The following is a 14,796-nucleotide window of genomic DNA, read 5'->3' as shown; positions in this document are numbered from 1 at the left end:
TCCTCAGTAGTGAGTTTGGAGCCCAGCAATGATTATGAGGCTACAACTTGGGTCTGAATTTGTATCGATTTGTGCCAACAAAAAAGTCAGTTAGTTGTACTATTCTATTATTGTGTGCATTTATATTTAAAAATAAAATTGTAACTCAAGTATGTTATTGGGGGGGTGAACAAAAGACAGAAACTCCATCCGTGCAGTCATGGCGGTACCGATCAGCTTGGTTGGGACCATGCAGACCAAGCTGGTGCCATCGACAATCGAGGCGACACTAGAAAAGTTGTTGTCCGAGTAGCATCTCGGAGGGACTGCGGACCAAAGGAGGAGGGACTTGGTTCCAAGGTCATGGGTAGGTCGGAGGAGTAGATGGCTTCTGCATAGATAGAATGAAAACATGAGCGGACAAAGACAATGCCTTGTGTTGTTCATGTTTGGGCATTTGAGAAGGAAGCATTTGTATTGGAGGAGGAAAATTGGAGGAATGTGTGATGGTTTCTAAAGCGATGTTGGGTTGCAATCTTAAATCTTATGCACATCTCTTAGAGGTTATCACATTTATATAAACAGTGCGTTATGCACATGTCATAAAGCTTATTGCATATAAAAATAATCTAGACCGTGGCAACGCACGGGCACCCAACTAGTTTTATTGAAGTACCGAATAGAAAATGCCGGTTTGTTTTGTTTTTGTCCAAAGGGAAAGCTAACTTTTTTCGCGAGTTTAAGGCCCAGTTCGTACTGGAATAGAGGGCCCAGTAGACACATAGGCTTCTAAACCCTCGCCACACCTTGTGCGAGATTCCGGGCCTGTTTGGTTCACAGCCACACTTTGCCAAGCCAAAATTTGACAGCCATAGTTTAGTTGGCATATATTTGGTTTTTGCCACACTTTATTGTCCCTATGACTCATTTGTCATAGAGTCAAAAATTTTGCCAACTTTTGCCAAAGTTTGGCATTCGTTTTTTCAGCCACACTTTGTGGCTTGCTACATTTTGATGGCTTGCCACACTTTGGGTTGGCAAAATTAGTCTCCAACCAAACAGACCCTCCATTTCCACTTTTCGCCAGAAGAAACCCCAGCCATGGCGATCGCCGCGGATTCCACCGCCGAGCAAGCCCCGAACCCAGCTCCCCACGAGCCTTCGTACGAGCCCCGCAAGGATCCCTACCAGCCGGACCGTGGCGAGGACAATGAGGTCGACTTCGACGAGGAGGAGGAGGACGATGCAGAGGAGCTGGACGGGTCGGCGGCGCGAGCGGCGTACAAGGAGAAGGTGGATGCCCTCTTCCGTCGCCTCTCCACCGAGCCCGTCGGCATCCGCGTCCACAACGTCACCGTCAGGGGTAATTTCAAGACCCGCGGCTCCCTCATCGAGGCGGAGGTCGCCGACCTGCTCCGCTCTGCCGGCACCGTGCAGGGCCTGCTGCGCGCCTCCAGCCATGCCACCGCGCTGCTGCGCCGCCTCGACGTGTTCGACTCCGTCTCCATCACCCTCGACGCCGGCCCGCCGGAGTTCCCCGGTACCGCGAACGTCATCATCCAAGTCGTGGAGGCGGCCAGACCCTACAATCGTGGCATCTTCTTCTTCCCCAAGAAAGAGGTGAAGATCGATCTCTGTAAAATTGCAACGCGAGTGCCCTCAATTTGTTATTTCCTCCGTTGGTGATGTGTTGGTCAGATGAAGTGGTGCTGAATTAAGCACTACAACAAAGTGATGCTATGCTTTGGATTCGGTACTGCTACTATGTGTGTAGTTTAATTATTGCATTGCTGGCATGTTCTAAACCAAGGATGCCCAAAGTGGCCACTTTTTAGCTACATTACCTGACTGTTGGTAGAGTTAGAGGTAACACTAATCAGTAGTCATGTGCTGTTATTTGGTGTATGAATAGGAAAAATTTAATGCTTGGAGTCTTACTTTGGTTGCTTTGGTGCGTTCGTTTATCATCTGAGTTAGCATATGTCCTCTGGAATGAATACATATATTTATCCTAATAATTATGTAGGATTGTATAGATTATCAAACACAACCATTTGGCAGTGCGGCGACACTCAATCCTTTATCGCCGTTTGACAACACTTAATTGACTACCATTTTATTATCTTGAGTGAAGCATACAACTGTGAAACTTCTCTTATCCAAGAAAACCAGTTGACTATTGTTGATAAGGAAACATATATTTTGGACGGTTGACCTACAGCATAATAAATACTTCCTCCGTCTCGGTGCATTAGGCATCTTACGAAAATCAAATAATCCCAAAACACTAAGGCACATTAGAGTAGTACTAGTTGCATGCATATTAATTAGACCACATCTATTAATTGAAGGACCAATGCATGCAATTTATGCGGCACACTTTTTGGATTTCAAGAGGTATTCTAATTAATAGCACGTTTTCAGTTGAGAAAGAATGATGTGATTGGCTTTCTCTGCAATTTAATTTTCTTCTCCTACCCAATCTATGCGTGCCTAGGTTGCAGTGCACCTCCTAAAATGCCTAATGCACCGAGACAGAGGGAGTACATCGTATTATGTGACGCCATTCTAGTCAGAAAACAGAACCATGCAAACATCCTATTATTTGGGTAAAATAGGTAAATTGGTTTGTTATGTGACGCCATTCTTATGTCTAGTATACGCTTAGTGTTAACAACATAAGAGCAGAAGATTGCATTGGAGGTCTTGAGTAATACGTGCTTTCTTTTTTAACTGCATTCAGTATCTGAAATGTTTCTTGGAATGATGCTTATATTATATTCAGGCAATATCATGGCCAGTTGAAGGATGGTTCATGTTGAAGAACCTATTTGGTTACGGGGACATGTGGGATGTTTCAGGGGAATATGGTTGGGATCAGTCATCAAGGATAGAGATTGGAGTGTACCTGCCAAGATTGAAATCAATACCAACACCTTTGACGGCTCGGGCATCAATCCTTTCCGAAGATTGGCTGAAGTTTTCATCATACAAGGAGCGTCGTCTTGGCCTTAAGTTTGGTTTGCTTTCAACCTGGCGCCATAACTTGTCTTACGATCTGGCATGGCGTGCCTTAACTGATCCCTCACAAATGGCATCAGAATCCATAAGGAGGCAGTTAGGACATAATCTGCTTTCTGCACTGAGTTATGCATATAAAATAGATAAAAGAGATTCGGAATTCCGGCCAACAAAAGGATATGCATTTGTCTCAACTTCTCAAGTTGGTGGTCTATGGAAAAATGGACTAAGATTCTTCCGCCAGGTTCTTATGCAACCAACTTCTCGTGGTTAATCTTCCATGCAAAGTTTATGCCTACTTTACCTTCATTGCATTTTTTGCTTTCTAAAATGTCGAACATTGAAGGGGAGCATTGGCGCAGCGGTAAGCTGTTGCCTTGAGACCATGAGGTTACGGGCTCGAGTCCTGGAAATAGCCTCTTGCAGAAATGCAGGGAAAGGTTGCATACAAAAGACCCAAAGTGGTCGGACCCTTCCCCGGACCCTGCGCAAGCGGGAGCTATGTGCACCAGGCTGCCCTTTTTAATATGTCAAACATTCACTACCTACTGTTTATCTGCTTTTTAGTAGCTGCACTGTTAAGTAACCTGTGAATTAAATCAAGAAAAAGAAGCCTAGATGTTAATTGTGTGTTTTGCCACTGCCTACCGATTATATCACCTAAGCGCATAGTTCAGATTTTGTTTTTTCACCAATGCGCCAAATCCATGAATGTGCTTTATACTTTGTACCAGCATTACCATTTCATTAGAGTATACTGTTAGATCGAATAATCCAAGAGTGATGGAGACCCTTACCACAAGGAATAAGTAATTCCCTTTGAACCCATAGGAAGATGGATGTGCAAAAGAGTGACTGTGCAAGGCCCCAGTATTTAATGCAAGTAGCATCTGTTCTCTTTGGTTTTAATAAATTCCGTTTGGCAGTGAAAATGTAGAATTGATCATCTTACCAAAAACTCTCAATGTTTTGTGAGTGACTTGTTTGGGGGAGATTTCCAGTGGAAAATAACTGGAAGTTCAGTAAGATATAGATATCAAAACTTAGCATGATCTTAACTGAATAATTTGACATTTAACTATTTGGAAGGAATGTTCTAATGGACCCTGAAGACAACTTTCAAATTCTCCCTCACACTTATAACTTCACATCGCAATAGAGAACATAACCAACCATCCGAGGTCATATTATTTGAAATTAAGCCATCGGAAGTCATATTATTCTTTCTCACACGTATAGCTTCACATTCCAATAGAGAACATAACCATCCGGTCAAATTATTAGCACTTGAGCCATCAAATTAGTCAACTATACAATGACTGCCAAGAGCAGCTGAGTACTCGCCACCTGGTGGTGGAGCCAAGGTTGGGCCGAGCCCCAGGCCAACCTAGGACGGACATGATAAGCAATGTTAAACAAAGGCTACCATTGGCATCAGGATTCCGGAGTTACGACCATGGCCTGGCTTTCCCGGGTCCTATCCCCCCCCCCCCCCCCCCCCCCCCCCCGCGCAATTAGCCAAAGATAACTGCATTATATATACGTACCAATTAAGCATTGCTGATTTTGCTTTGGGCAGTACCCATCATGGTTTGATGACTGGCTTCAGATAACCTTACCAGTGTCAATATGCAGCAATTAGAAGTATTTGAGGTTTCTGGTATCTACTCACGGTTGGATAAATCAGTGTTCAGTTCATATTTTTTATCTATCATGGATGACTTATGTTGAGTAATGCATTAGAAATCAATGCATATATAGGTTACAAAAATTATGCATTAGAGATTCTAGGTACCTAAATTATTGCCATTTTTTCCATCATCAATTTCTTCTCCTCCGAGACGACCCGCAATTTTTACTTTTACTCCCCTTATATCTGTTTTTTTAGTTAATTCAATGCCTTTTTTCATTACCTTTTGGAATGAAACTCTATTTTTTAATTGGAAAGCTATATATTCTGCAAGAATGTTAGGCTGTCTATAAGGTTCTTTAACTTTTTCGATAGAAATATTAAATCTCTGGTTTACAGAGTTAATTTCCTTTTGTATATCTTTTTCTAATTCTTCGATTGCTCCTTTTTTCTTTAATAAATTTGGGAATCCAATATGGACTATGTCGTGGATCGTATCGATTTCTTTTTGAATTTCTATGTGTAATTACTTCGGAACTTGAACCTGAGTCCATTTTTCTGTTATGTGAAATTACTTCGGAACTTGAGTCTGATTCTATTTTTCTATTCGAGCCCTTTTTCCTATTCATTTGTATATAGTTCTTGATACAATCCCTTATTTTTTTATCTTCCTGTAGACCCTCAGAATAACTTTTTGGTTGTGCGAACCAAAGTGTGTTTGGAGACATTTGGTCCGACTTTACGTTACCCAGTTTGCTTGATAAGTTTTGTTTCGATTTGGGAAGATAATTAATTACTATCCTTGTTAGGATATAGAATAATTATTGCTCATTTGTTGTAGTGCTCACTGTTTATTGACGAGTTCTGTTTACCATGCACAATGTGATTTGAGATTTTCTTGATAGGAGCTCCTTTTGTTCTTTTCACTTGAGTGGTGAACATCCAAAACTTGCATCACTCTGTTCTGCTTACCATACGGATTGCCACTTACCCTGTTGTCCATGAGATTATTTATTATAATAATTGGTGAGTATTGTCATGAAAGTTGTATATAGTGAAGAGCTATACCTAGGGTGTAGGTTCTTCGATTCTTTATATCTCTGTTAAGAGTTCAGTGTTGTGTCTCTGCTGTGGATGTTAGTACAGTTCATCAAAGAAGCACCAGTTTCATTATGACTGGCTCGCCAGAAAGAAGGCCAGGTGCTTGTATTGCAGGCGATGGTCACATGTTTCTCAAGGACTTGGACTGGAAAGGAGAGTTAATATGATTAGGAAAGAGTTCACTTCAATATGGAAAGATCTAATAAGTCTAATTCTATTGTCCTATTAGGACTTACGAGAGGTTAAGGGTCTGATCATCCACTATATAAAGGTGGCATGTATTTATCAACGTTTTAGACAGGCAATAACAGACAATCTATTCGCTCAAAGTTATTCTAGTTTCAAACTATGTCTACCCAAAGTGGTCGGACCAGTCACCCGTGTCTTCAGCACGGTATTATCCATTGCGAATCTTCGAAAACCTTTGTCTACCCAGTCACCTGTAGCCATGCTGGCTATCTTCAGCACGCAGTTATCCATTGCTAATCAAGGTCCACAACAGTCCTGGTCATTTCTTTCATTCTCTTTTGTTGGTTTTGGGTCGTGGCCCTTGGGGTTGTGCGTCATAACTATTTTTCATCATAAAGGCGAATATCACCTTATTCGAAGTTCCAGAGAAAGTTGGCGATCTTATGGCCGACCTTAATCAAAGCCATATAAATTTTACGGTTGTGATAGGTGTGGAAGTAGTGGAACTGATCCTTGTAATGCAATGCTACAGCACATTTGAATATGGGTAGCAAAGAGCGCTTGTGCTCCAACTCAGACCAATCAACTCGACATCTACATATCACCTCCTTGACTCGTACTATCCACTATGAGGAACATGCCTGTTGGCACAATACCCTTTCCTCAAGGCTTTGTTATAGATAGTATCTTCTAAATTGAATGAGGCGGAAGGAAGCATCCGAAAAGGATGGAAACCTAGAAGTTTGTAATTTTGTCAAATGAGTTTCCAGATAGAAGTATGTCTTGTGAATATTTTCTCACCAAACATCACTGTTTTCTTTGCTGCAGGAGTTTGATGTTCGCGGCGCTGTTCCATTCGGTTTTTGCAATGCTGCCCTTAATGTTGGGATATCAGCAGGGGTGATTCTACCTTTGAGCAGAGGATTTATGGAATTGTCTTCACCTGTCCCTGCTAGATTTTACCTTGGAGGTCTTTCTTCCCCTGTATGCAGCCTTGGTGGGCTATCATCTCTGTTGGGTTTCAAAACAAGAGGAGTTGGCCCATCCGAACCACGGAGATCTGTCCCAGGCAAGTCAGTTACGGTCGATGCTGCTGCCTCTACAGGGAGGGACTACTTGGGAGGCGATCTTGCTATTTCTGCATTTGCTGATCTATCCTTTGATTTGCCCCTAAAGCTGTTAAGAGATAATGGAATTCATGGTCATGCATTTCTTTGTGCTGGAAATCTTGCCAAGTTGTCTGAGGGTGAGTTTAAGAATTTCTCATTCCCTGAGTTCCGGCGCACGTTCAGAAGCTCGGCTGGTGTTGGCATTGTCTTTCCAACCTCACTTTTCCGGATGGAGGTATATTTTGAGACCTCAATCTTTCACTATGCAACCCTTGGTGTTTGTTGGGTGACTAATCCATGCTATATTGGGCTTTCATTGTTCCAGCTAAATTACTGCCATATTTTGAAGAAACATGAGCATGATCATGGAAAGAGTGGAATTCAGTTCAGCTTCTCCTTGGAGTAGATGTTAGAAAGTGGAGCAACATTTTTGACTTGTTGAAGAATACTGCGTCCTTTTGCACCGAACCATTTCTCTTCGCCGCTGAGTCAGCTGTGTAACAAGTAGGAGACTATTCGATCCATCATCTGATATATTTGACTTCTCGTGGTATGATCGGGAACTGGAAGGGTGTTGGGTGCTGGCTCGTGTTTATTCGATTTCACGGTGTTGCCATGTCTTGAAGTGGTCTTATTGGCTCGGTAGAGATTACGCTCTTGCTTTAAATTGTGATGCTTGATACTGGATAGAATATTACATGTTGTTATGTTGGCAGGAGTTTTACATCATGGAGTTGGGAGGCCCTGTTACTTGTATGCATGCTTTTTATTCTGACCATTTTGACTGATACTTTCTCCGACTAGTTTTCCTTAACTACAATTATTTAGTGATATCTGTGTGCTTAAATGCACGTCAGCCTTGATCTGTTGATCATCTGATTCACTACCAACAGATGGCCCTCATACTCATGGTCAGTCTGTTTGTTTGTTAGCTTTGTATTGTACATTTGCACTACATAGTTGATCATTGTGTAAAACTGCCGACAAGCTCGAAAATCCGTTGGTCCTACATCAAACGATCAACAATCGCAAAAGTTCCAACTTACATGCTATCACTAAGTCGTGTCGTCGTATCATGATGGCAGAATCTACAGGACAGACAGGAAGGGTTGGGTTGATCGGGAATTAAATTAATTGGCAAGCGCAGTGGCCAGGTAGGCGTCGAGCTTCTCGTTCTGCTCCCTGGCGACGAACCTGATGCAGATGGGCGGCGTGACGTCGTACCTTGCGAGCAGCGCGTAGGGGATGGAGAAGAGCCCGTCGCCGCAGATGAGTCCGGACGCTAGCACCGGGCCGAACACCTGCGCGCCGTCCCTGTCGGACCTTGTCCACAGGTAGAGCACCAGGCTGCCCAAGCACATGTCGATGGCCACCGCCGGCACCAGCAGGAAGGACATGGCCATGCCGGTGACGCTGGGTATGAAGTTCCGCGCGCGCCACCTGCAGTGCACGGCCACCTCCCGCAGCGCGCACACCGCCAGCGCCAGCACGAAGAATCCCACGCTCATGCTGAGGCAGTGCCTGGGCAGCTCCACGTGCCCGACGCCGATCACGGCGATGGCCCGGTAGATCTTGGCTAGCGGCACCTGGTAGATCGTGTTCCCTGCCTCCTCGTAGAAGCGGTGGAACACGGTGAAGACGGCCGGGTTGACGACGCAGCCGATGCCGGTGCCGACGACCTGGCTCACGAAGAGCGCGCGCGGCGAGGTGAGCGTCAGGTACCCGGTCTTGAAGTCGGACATGAAGTCGGAGGCGGTGGAGACGACGGAGGAGACGATACCGCAGACGACGAGGCTCCCCACCACCCCGCCGTTCCGGTGCCCGATCCACGACGCGAACACCAGGATCACCAGCTTGTTGTACTGCGCCGAGAAGTTGGTCTCGGCCACCCCCGTGCCGTAGGCGTTGCAGAAGGCCAGCAGCGGCGCCAACACGTACGCCGTCGCCACGTGGTAGTACCGCACCTGGCCGTAGATGTGCGGGATGGCCACCGTCGACAGCAGCGCCAGCGCCGCGTAGCCGGCCATGGCGAGGGTGCCCGGGATGTGCTCCCGGAGGAACACCTGCGTCCGACGCCGGTCGTCGAAGCTCAGCGTGTTGCGCGGCACCGCGTTCACGTCCGAGAAGGACCTCAGCGTCTCCGCCGCCTCCAGCTGGTGGTGCCGCATCGTCTGCAGCGTCCTCACCAGGATCACCACCAGCTGGAAGATGCCGTCGCCCAAAATCATGCCTATGGCGCCAAACACCTACTCGAAAATCATTTACATAAATCATGCCTATGTCTGCCGATTACAGCCAGCGTGCCTCGATCGTCGTAATCTGTAACGTTGCTCGTAGTACGTACCTTGTACCCGTTGACGCCACGCAAGCTGCCTTCCTGGAGATTGGCGGCGTACCAGCTCCCATTTTTGGTCTCGATGTACGGCCACAAGAACCCCCAGGAGAGGATGGCCCCGACCAGCATCGAGACGTTTATCAGGTAAGGGCTGATCATCCCGACGCCGATGTATGTTCCGTTCAAGTTGAGGTAGAAGCTGCACAGAAGCAAATTCGTTGCTGATTAATGTGGCACGTTTTTGCTCAAGCTCCGACGTACGGCACTCGAACACAAGCAGCAACCTGTAGAATGGAATGGATGGATGAATTACCCGCGATTGAAGGCGTCGAGCCCGAATGAAGGGAAGGCGGCCATGCCACAAAGCGGCCCGCCGGAGTAAAACCATTGGAAGATGGACATGAACAAGCTTCCCAGGCACGACTGGATCATCAGAGACACCTGCTTCCTGTGGTAATTAAGAAACAGAGGCGCATCAACGGATCACTCAGCCCAGCTGCATTGATATGGCCGATGAGGAGCAGTTTCATGTGAAGTTCGTCGTCCCGTACGTGCTTACTTTGCTTGCATGGCTCCGTTAGGGGTATGGAAGCTGTTGATGAGGTGAGCCGTAGCCGAGCCGCTCGGGAACGTCAGCCGGTGGCGGATGATCATCGTCTACAGTACACGTTAAAAGGCACAGCAGGAAACTAGGAATTAATGCATCAGAGAGCTTGCTTTAAGGTGCAGGCACGTGCGTACGTACGGTTCAAGTTTTACGATGATCTCATCGGCGGCGCGCGTAGGTAGGGCAGGGGGATATATATATACCTTCCTCATGGGAACAATGGCGAGGAGTCCGACGAAGCTGATGAGAAAGTAGTAGGCCATCATCCGGGGGAGCGTCGGCTCGCTGACGTTTCTGCCGCTGACCTGGCCGGTGTTGATCTTCTCCGCCGTCCTATGGTCCATGGCGAGCAGGTACGACCCGAACCCTCCTAACGACGTACGACGGCGCAAACACACGCACAGAATCATGCCACCGGCCGGTCGAGGAGACAGATAGAGATTCGTCACATCATGGACGACGTCGAGTGGCAGGCGAGGCGTACCGCTGTAGGTCATGCTGGCGCAGGCGACGACGCAGGTCTGGACGACGACGTTCTCGTGGCGGGTGAAGGGCTCGTAGGACACGCCGAGCTTGTCGAGCAGGCGCGTCCACGCCCTGAGGAGGAAGAAGCCGAGAAGGCCGGCGGAGATGTTGAGCGTGGGGATGATCCCCGACGTGAACACGAGGTTCATCATGACGCTGCTGAAGGCCGCGCCCAGCGCCAGGCTCGCCACCACGGCGCGCGGCGTCACCTGCTCCGTCCATGGCGGGATGGTCTGCTCCTCGAACGCGCGCTCCGTCGACGGCCCCTCCCGCGGGTCGCCGACCGGCTCCATCGATTATCCTCCGACTGCCGGCCGGCCTCTCAGCAGGAGGGTGTCGATCGCGCGGCTTGTGCATGCATGCATGCATGCATGCAGTTGACTATTTGGGTAGGGAATGGAAGATGGATGAAGGATATGAGAGAGCGGCCGATATGGGCTACTCCCTCCTTCCATCTATATAAGGACTAACCTCAAATTTTATTTTTCCATTCATATAAGGCCAAAGGAGCTAACCGATGCGTCTGCCACTTAAATTCCTCTCGCAGGTCGCGCCCGTTGAAAATGCAGCATTTATTTGCATGCATGCAGAGAGCCGTTAGGGGTTCTTTTCTTCTCCACAGAGTCCTCTTTACTCCTTCTCAACCAGAGCCATTTCCTTCCATTCTCAAAGACAGCCATTTTTGTTGGAATTAACCACGAGTTCTAGTCAGGCTTGGACTTGGAACCGTCACCGTGTAGGTATAGGATTAGTAGTTGTCTTGGTTAGCTACTATATATACGTACAAGTAGCCCTGTAATATTGTATCAGATAAAAGCAATACACAGAAATATTCGGGAGCGACACGCTCCCGTAGCCATCAAGCTCCTCGGGCATGCTGTCCACATGGGCTCTCCTCGTCCGGTCGATCTTCTAATGCAATAGATGCGACCGTGCTCAGGATGTCCGCACAACACGAAGTTGCATTTTCCAACATCACGTATGTGCCAAGTTCGTGTGGGCTAAGTGAAGGTCGCCGCATTTCATGTTCTTCTGTCGCGACAACTCCGTCACATCCCACGTCGTGTTCTTCTGGCGACACATCTTCGCCGTCTTCCAGCGTGATCACACTGCCACACCTTATGTTATGGTATTCTGGCGTCATAACGTCACCTGTTTCTAGCGTGACCACACCATCACGCCCCGTGTCATGGTCTTCAGGCGCCATGTCTTCGCCTTCTTGCGTGACCACACCATCACGTCTTGTGTCATGGACTTCTGGTGCCACGACTTCGCCTGGGTGTACTGATGTGGGTGCACTCACCAGACTCATGTCCAGATCATGATCATCTGGATCATCTTCGTCCACTAGTTCGCACATCAGAATCATATCCCCGTCGTCTCCTTCCTCAACCATGAGCGCCTGTTGCTTCGGTGCTTCCTCGCAGTCAGCCTTGAAGTGACCGAGGAGGCCACACTTATGACATCTCACTTTTCTGATGTCAAACTTCCTCCTCGGTGGTGCAGGCGCATCCTCGTCATCCGAGTCGGCGAAGTTCTTTCTCGCCGAGTGCTGCTTCCCCTTCCCCTTCTTCTTGTTGTTGCTCGTGGATCCGCCCTGCTGTTCTTTTGACAGGGCAATCCATTGTGCCTTTGTCAGCATCAGGTGCTCACTCGCCTCTGTGTCGCCGAAACTGAAACGAATTCTCTCGTCGTGGGTTTTGAACCTTCCGACAAGATCCTCGACCGTGAGAGTCTTTAGGTCGAGACATTGCTCGATCGACGTGACGATCTGGATGTAGCGCGCCGGCGCGGCGCGCAAAAATCGTCGAACGATCGCAACTTCTTCTAAGGTTGAACCGTAGCCGGGTATGCCGTTGACGAGCGTCTTGAGACGGGAGGCAAACTGATTGACCGTCTCGCTTTCCTGCATCTTCAGGCACTCGTAGCTTCTCATCAGGGACTGAAGATGTGCTTCCTTGACACGGTCATGACCCTGGTGCGGGATCTTGATGGTCTCCCATGCCTCCTTCGCCGTTTTCTTTCCGACGAGGTGCTGCAGCACATCCTTCGGCATGACGGAGTAGATCGCCGTTAACGCCTGACGATCCGTTCGGTACTTCGCCGCGCCCTTCGCGTACTCGGCGCCGCCGGGGTCGACAGCTTCCCAGAACTCCGCTCCCTCCATTGCGACCTTCATGTTCATCGCCCATAGTGCGTAGTCCTCTCGATCCAACCGGGGGAATTGCGACACCCCCACCATCCGCATCGGTGCTCCCGCTCCTACCACAACGATCTCCTTGCCGGGGGTCGACATGATCCTTCGATTGCTTTTGGAAGATCACGCCAATAAACCAAGCTCTAGATACCAATTGTTGGATACAGGACCTACTCGACGAGTACTTTCCGTCGAGACGATCTCGTACGCCGCAGCCACAAAGAGCAAGCAAGCACTCAAGCTGGTGGATGGATAGCCTAGCTAGCTTGGATCAAGTCGTCGGAATACCAAGCAAGCACTCAAGCTGGTGGATGGATAGTCTAGCTAGTCGGATCGAGTCGCCGTAATACACGAGGCAGAAAACACACTTGACGCGAGTTGATTGCAAACAGGGACGTGTCGTTCCTGTGAATTGGTCAGGATATCTGCAAGCTGGTCGTCAGTGCAAATGTAGTTGACGTCAATCTTGCTTTCTTCCACGCACTCCCGTAGGTACCGATACCTCGTATCGATGTTTGTGCGTCTATCATGACGCACTGGATTCTTCCACAGAGAAATTGTAGACTTGTCGTCAACGTTGTGCACCACTCGTTCCTTACCTGTGAGGTCACCGAGTAGCCTTCCTAGACACACACCTTCAAACACCGCGGTTGCAGCTGCAATATACTCTTCTTCACGTAAGGATAATGCGACCACTTTCAACTTTTGTAATAGCCAACTCACTATATTTCCTTCCAAGAAATATACCACATCTGAGGTACTTATATGGTCGTCCACATCTCCTGACATGTCGCTATCACTGTAGCCCAATAGCTCCACCATCTCCTTTTTCTCTCTCTCAAATAGACACAACCGAAGTTTGTTGACACCAATTGTTGGAATTAACCACGAGTCCTAATCCGGCTTGGACTTGGAACCGTCACCGTGTAGGTATAGGATTAGTAGTTGTCTTGGTTAGCTACTATATATAAGTACAAGTATCCCTGTAATATTGTATCAGATAAAAGCAATATACAGAAATATTCAGGAGCGACACGCTCCCGTAGCTATCATATCCTCGTGCTCTCGCGTGTGTGTCTCGACGATGCTAGTTCCGATCGATCAAGGCAGCAGCCAGGTTGCTACGTACGTGTGCATGCGAAACCATCCACCTGCTAGCCTGCCTGCTTAGGTTACGCATACGTGCGCGTCTCCTCCAGCAATCGATAGTTCGGCTAGCGGTTACAGCTCGACGCAACGGAACTTCGTCGAATTCGTCAACGAGCTTTGTTCTTCTTCGTCATCGTCCGTTGTTACCGTCGCCGGAAAGTACTCGACGTCTGGTCTGGGCTAACAATTTTCACTTTGCCTTCTATCTTCATCATGGATCAAGTTCTCGCCACTAATGTCTTCGAAGAGCCAGCTGCTACGCTTAGCTCCGCGTCCGTCGTGTGCGCATGCGCGTGCACGGCCATATCGCCGTCGGCCGGTTAGGAAGCTGCTAAGGTTAAGTCCGCGTGCGCGTGCGCGGCCATGTCGCCGTCGGCCGGTTCGGAAGCTGCCGCGTTCACGTTCGCCAGCGCCGAAGTCAACGACGACGACAAGATCATCGACTCGGATGCTGAGACCTTCGATCCAGACGCTGAGACCAAAGACGCCGATGAACTGGAGATTAACAAAGTCGTCGTGATGTAGCCCATGCGCAAGTTGAACAAGATGCCGCAGTGGCAAGGTGCAGGATCGTTGCGTGCGCTATCTCGGCGCCCAATGCATGAAGGCATGGAGGAGTTATTGTTGAGCTACATGCAGAAAAAAGGAGAGAGAAGGTTGCATGCGAAGGATTAATAGCAAGGGAATAGAGGGGGCTACACGGCACCCAAAAAATCTTAGCAGGCAATTTGGTTGGCCAAGTACTATTTTCAATATTTACTCCTCTTTTTATGCAACAGCCTTGGTATGAGAGATTCAAAACTTAGGCCTTATATAGATGGAAGGAGGAAGTACGTCGTTTGGCTTCTACACAGTTGCTATTATTGATGCACTAATTGGAGTGGTCTGTCCAAGCAGGGATATATAGAACCTCCTTCATACACCCGGAACAAAACTACAGAGGGGAGCAATATA

The 14,796-nt window shown here is 47.9% G+C and overlaps 2 protein-coding genes across 2 annotated transcripts; one reads left to right on the top strand and one right to left on the bottom strand.

The window, feature by feature from the left end:
* The first annotated feature begins 996 nt into the window (after positions 1 to 996).
* Positions 997 to 7,753, top strand: LOC123444992 (SAM50-like protein SPAC17C9.06). The gene is made up of 4 exons (XM_045121902.1): positions 997 to 1,599; positions 2,765 to 3,244; positions 6,749 to 7,264; positions 7,355 to 7,753. Exons 1-4 carry the CDS (start codon positions 1,081 to 1,083, stop codon positions 7,433 to 7,435), a joined length of 1,596 nt encoding a protein of 531 aa, XP_044977837.1. The 5' UTR covers positions 997 to 1,080; the 3' UTR covers positions 7,436 to 7,753.
* Positions 7,754 to 8,159: 406 nt separating this feature from the next.
* LOC123440570 (probable metal-nicotianamine transporter YSL18) lies at positions 8,160 to 10,789 on the bottom strand. The gene is made up of 7 exons (XM_045117135.1): positions 10,456 to 10,789; positions 10,175 to 10,341; positions 9,924 to 10,021; positions 9,678 to 9,812; positions 9,374 to 9,563; positions 8,617 to 9,275; positions 8,160 to 8,412 (listed from the first exon to the last, which is right to left on the bottom strand). The coding sequence occupies exons 1-7, from the start codon at positions 10,787 to 10,789 to the stop codon at positions 8,160 to 8,162; spliced, it is 1,836 nt and encodes a 611-aa protein (XP_044973070.1).
* Between the last annotated feature and the right edge of the window lie 4,007 nt (positions 10,790 to 14,796).

Source organism: Hordeum vulgare, chromosome 3H (assembly GCF_904849725.1).
Source record: "Hordeum vulgare subsp. vulgare chromosome 3H, MorexV3_pseudomolecules_assembly, whole genome shotgun sequence".
NCBI classification, from domain to species: Eukaryota; Viridiplantae; Streptophyta; class Magnoliopsida; order Poales; family Poaceae; genus Hordeum; species Hordeum vulgare.
The sequence above is the reverse complement of the archived record's forward strand: the minus strand, read 5'-3'. Positions and strand labels throughout refer to the sequence as shown.

Bases quoted from the DNA above. Each gene is read 5' to 3' on its own strand.
- LOC123444992 (XM_045121902.1), top strand. From the start codon at position 1,081: ATGGCGATCGCCGCGGATTCCACCGCCGAGCAAGCCCCGAACCCAGCT. The intron at 1,600-2,764 runs GTGAAGATCGAT...TATTATATTCAG, and splicing joins TCTTCTTCCCCAAGAAAGAG to GCAATATCATGGCCAGTTGA. The intron at 3,245-6,748 runs GTTCTTATGCAA...TCTTTGCTGCAG, and splicing joins GACTAAGATTCTTCCGCCAG to GAGTTTGATGTTCGCGGCGC.
- LOC123440570 (XM_045117135.1), bottom strand. From the start codon at position 10,789: ATGGAGCCGGTCGGCGACCCGCGGGAGGGGCCGTCGACGGAGCGCGCG. The intron at 10,342-10,455 runs GTACGCCTCGCC...GTACGTCGTTAG, and splicing joins CGCCAGCATGACCTACAGCG to GAGGGTTCGGGTCGTACCTG. The intron at 9,276-9,373 runs GTACGTACTACG...ATTTTCGAGTAG, and splicing joins GTGGCGTCAACGGGTACAAG to GTGTTTGGCGCCATAGGCAT.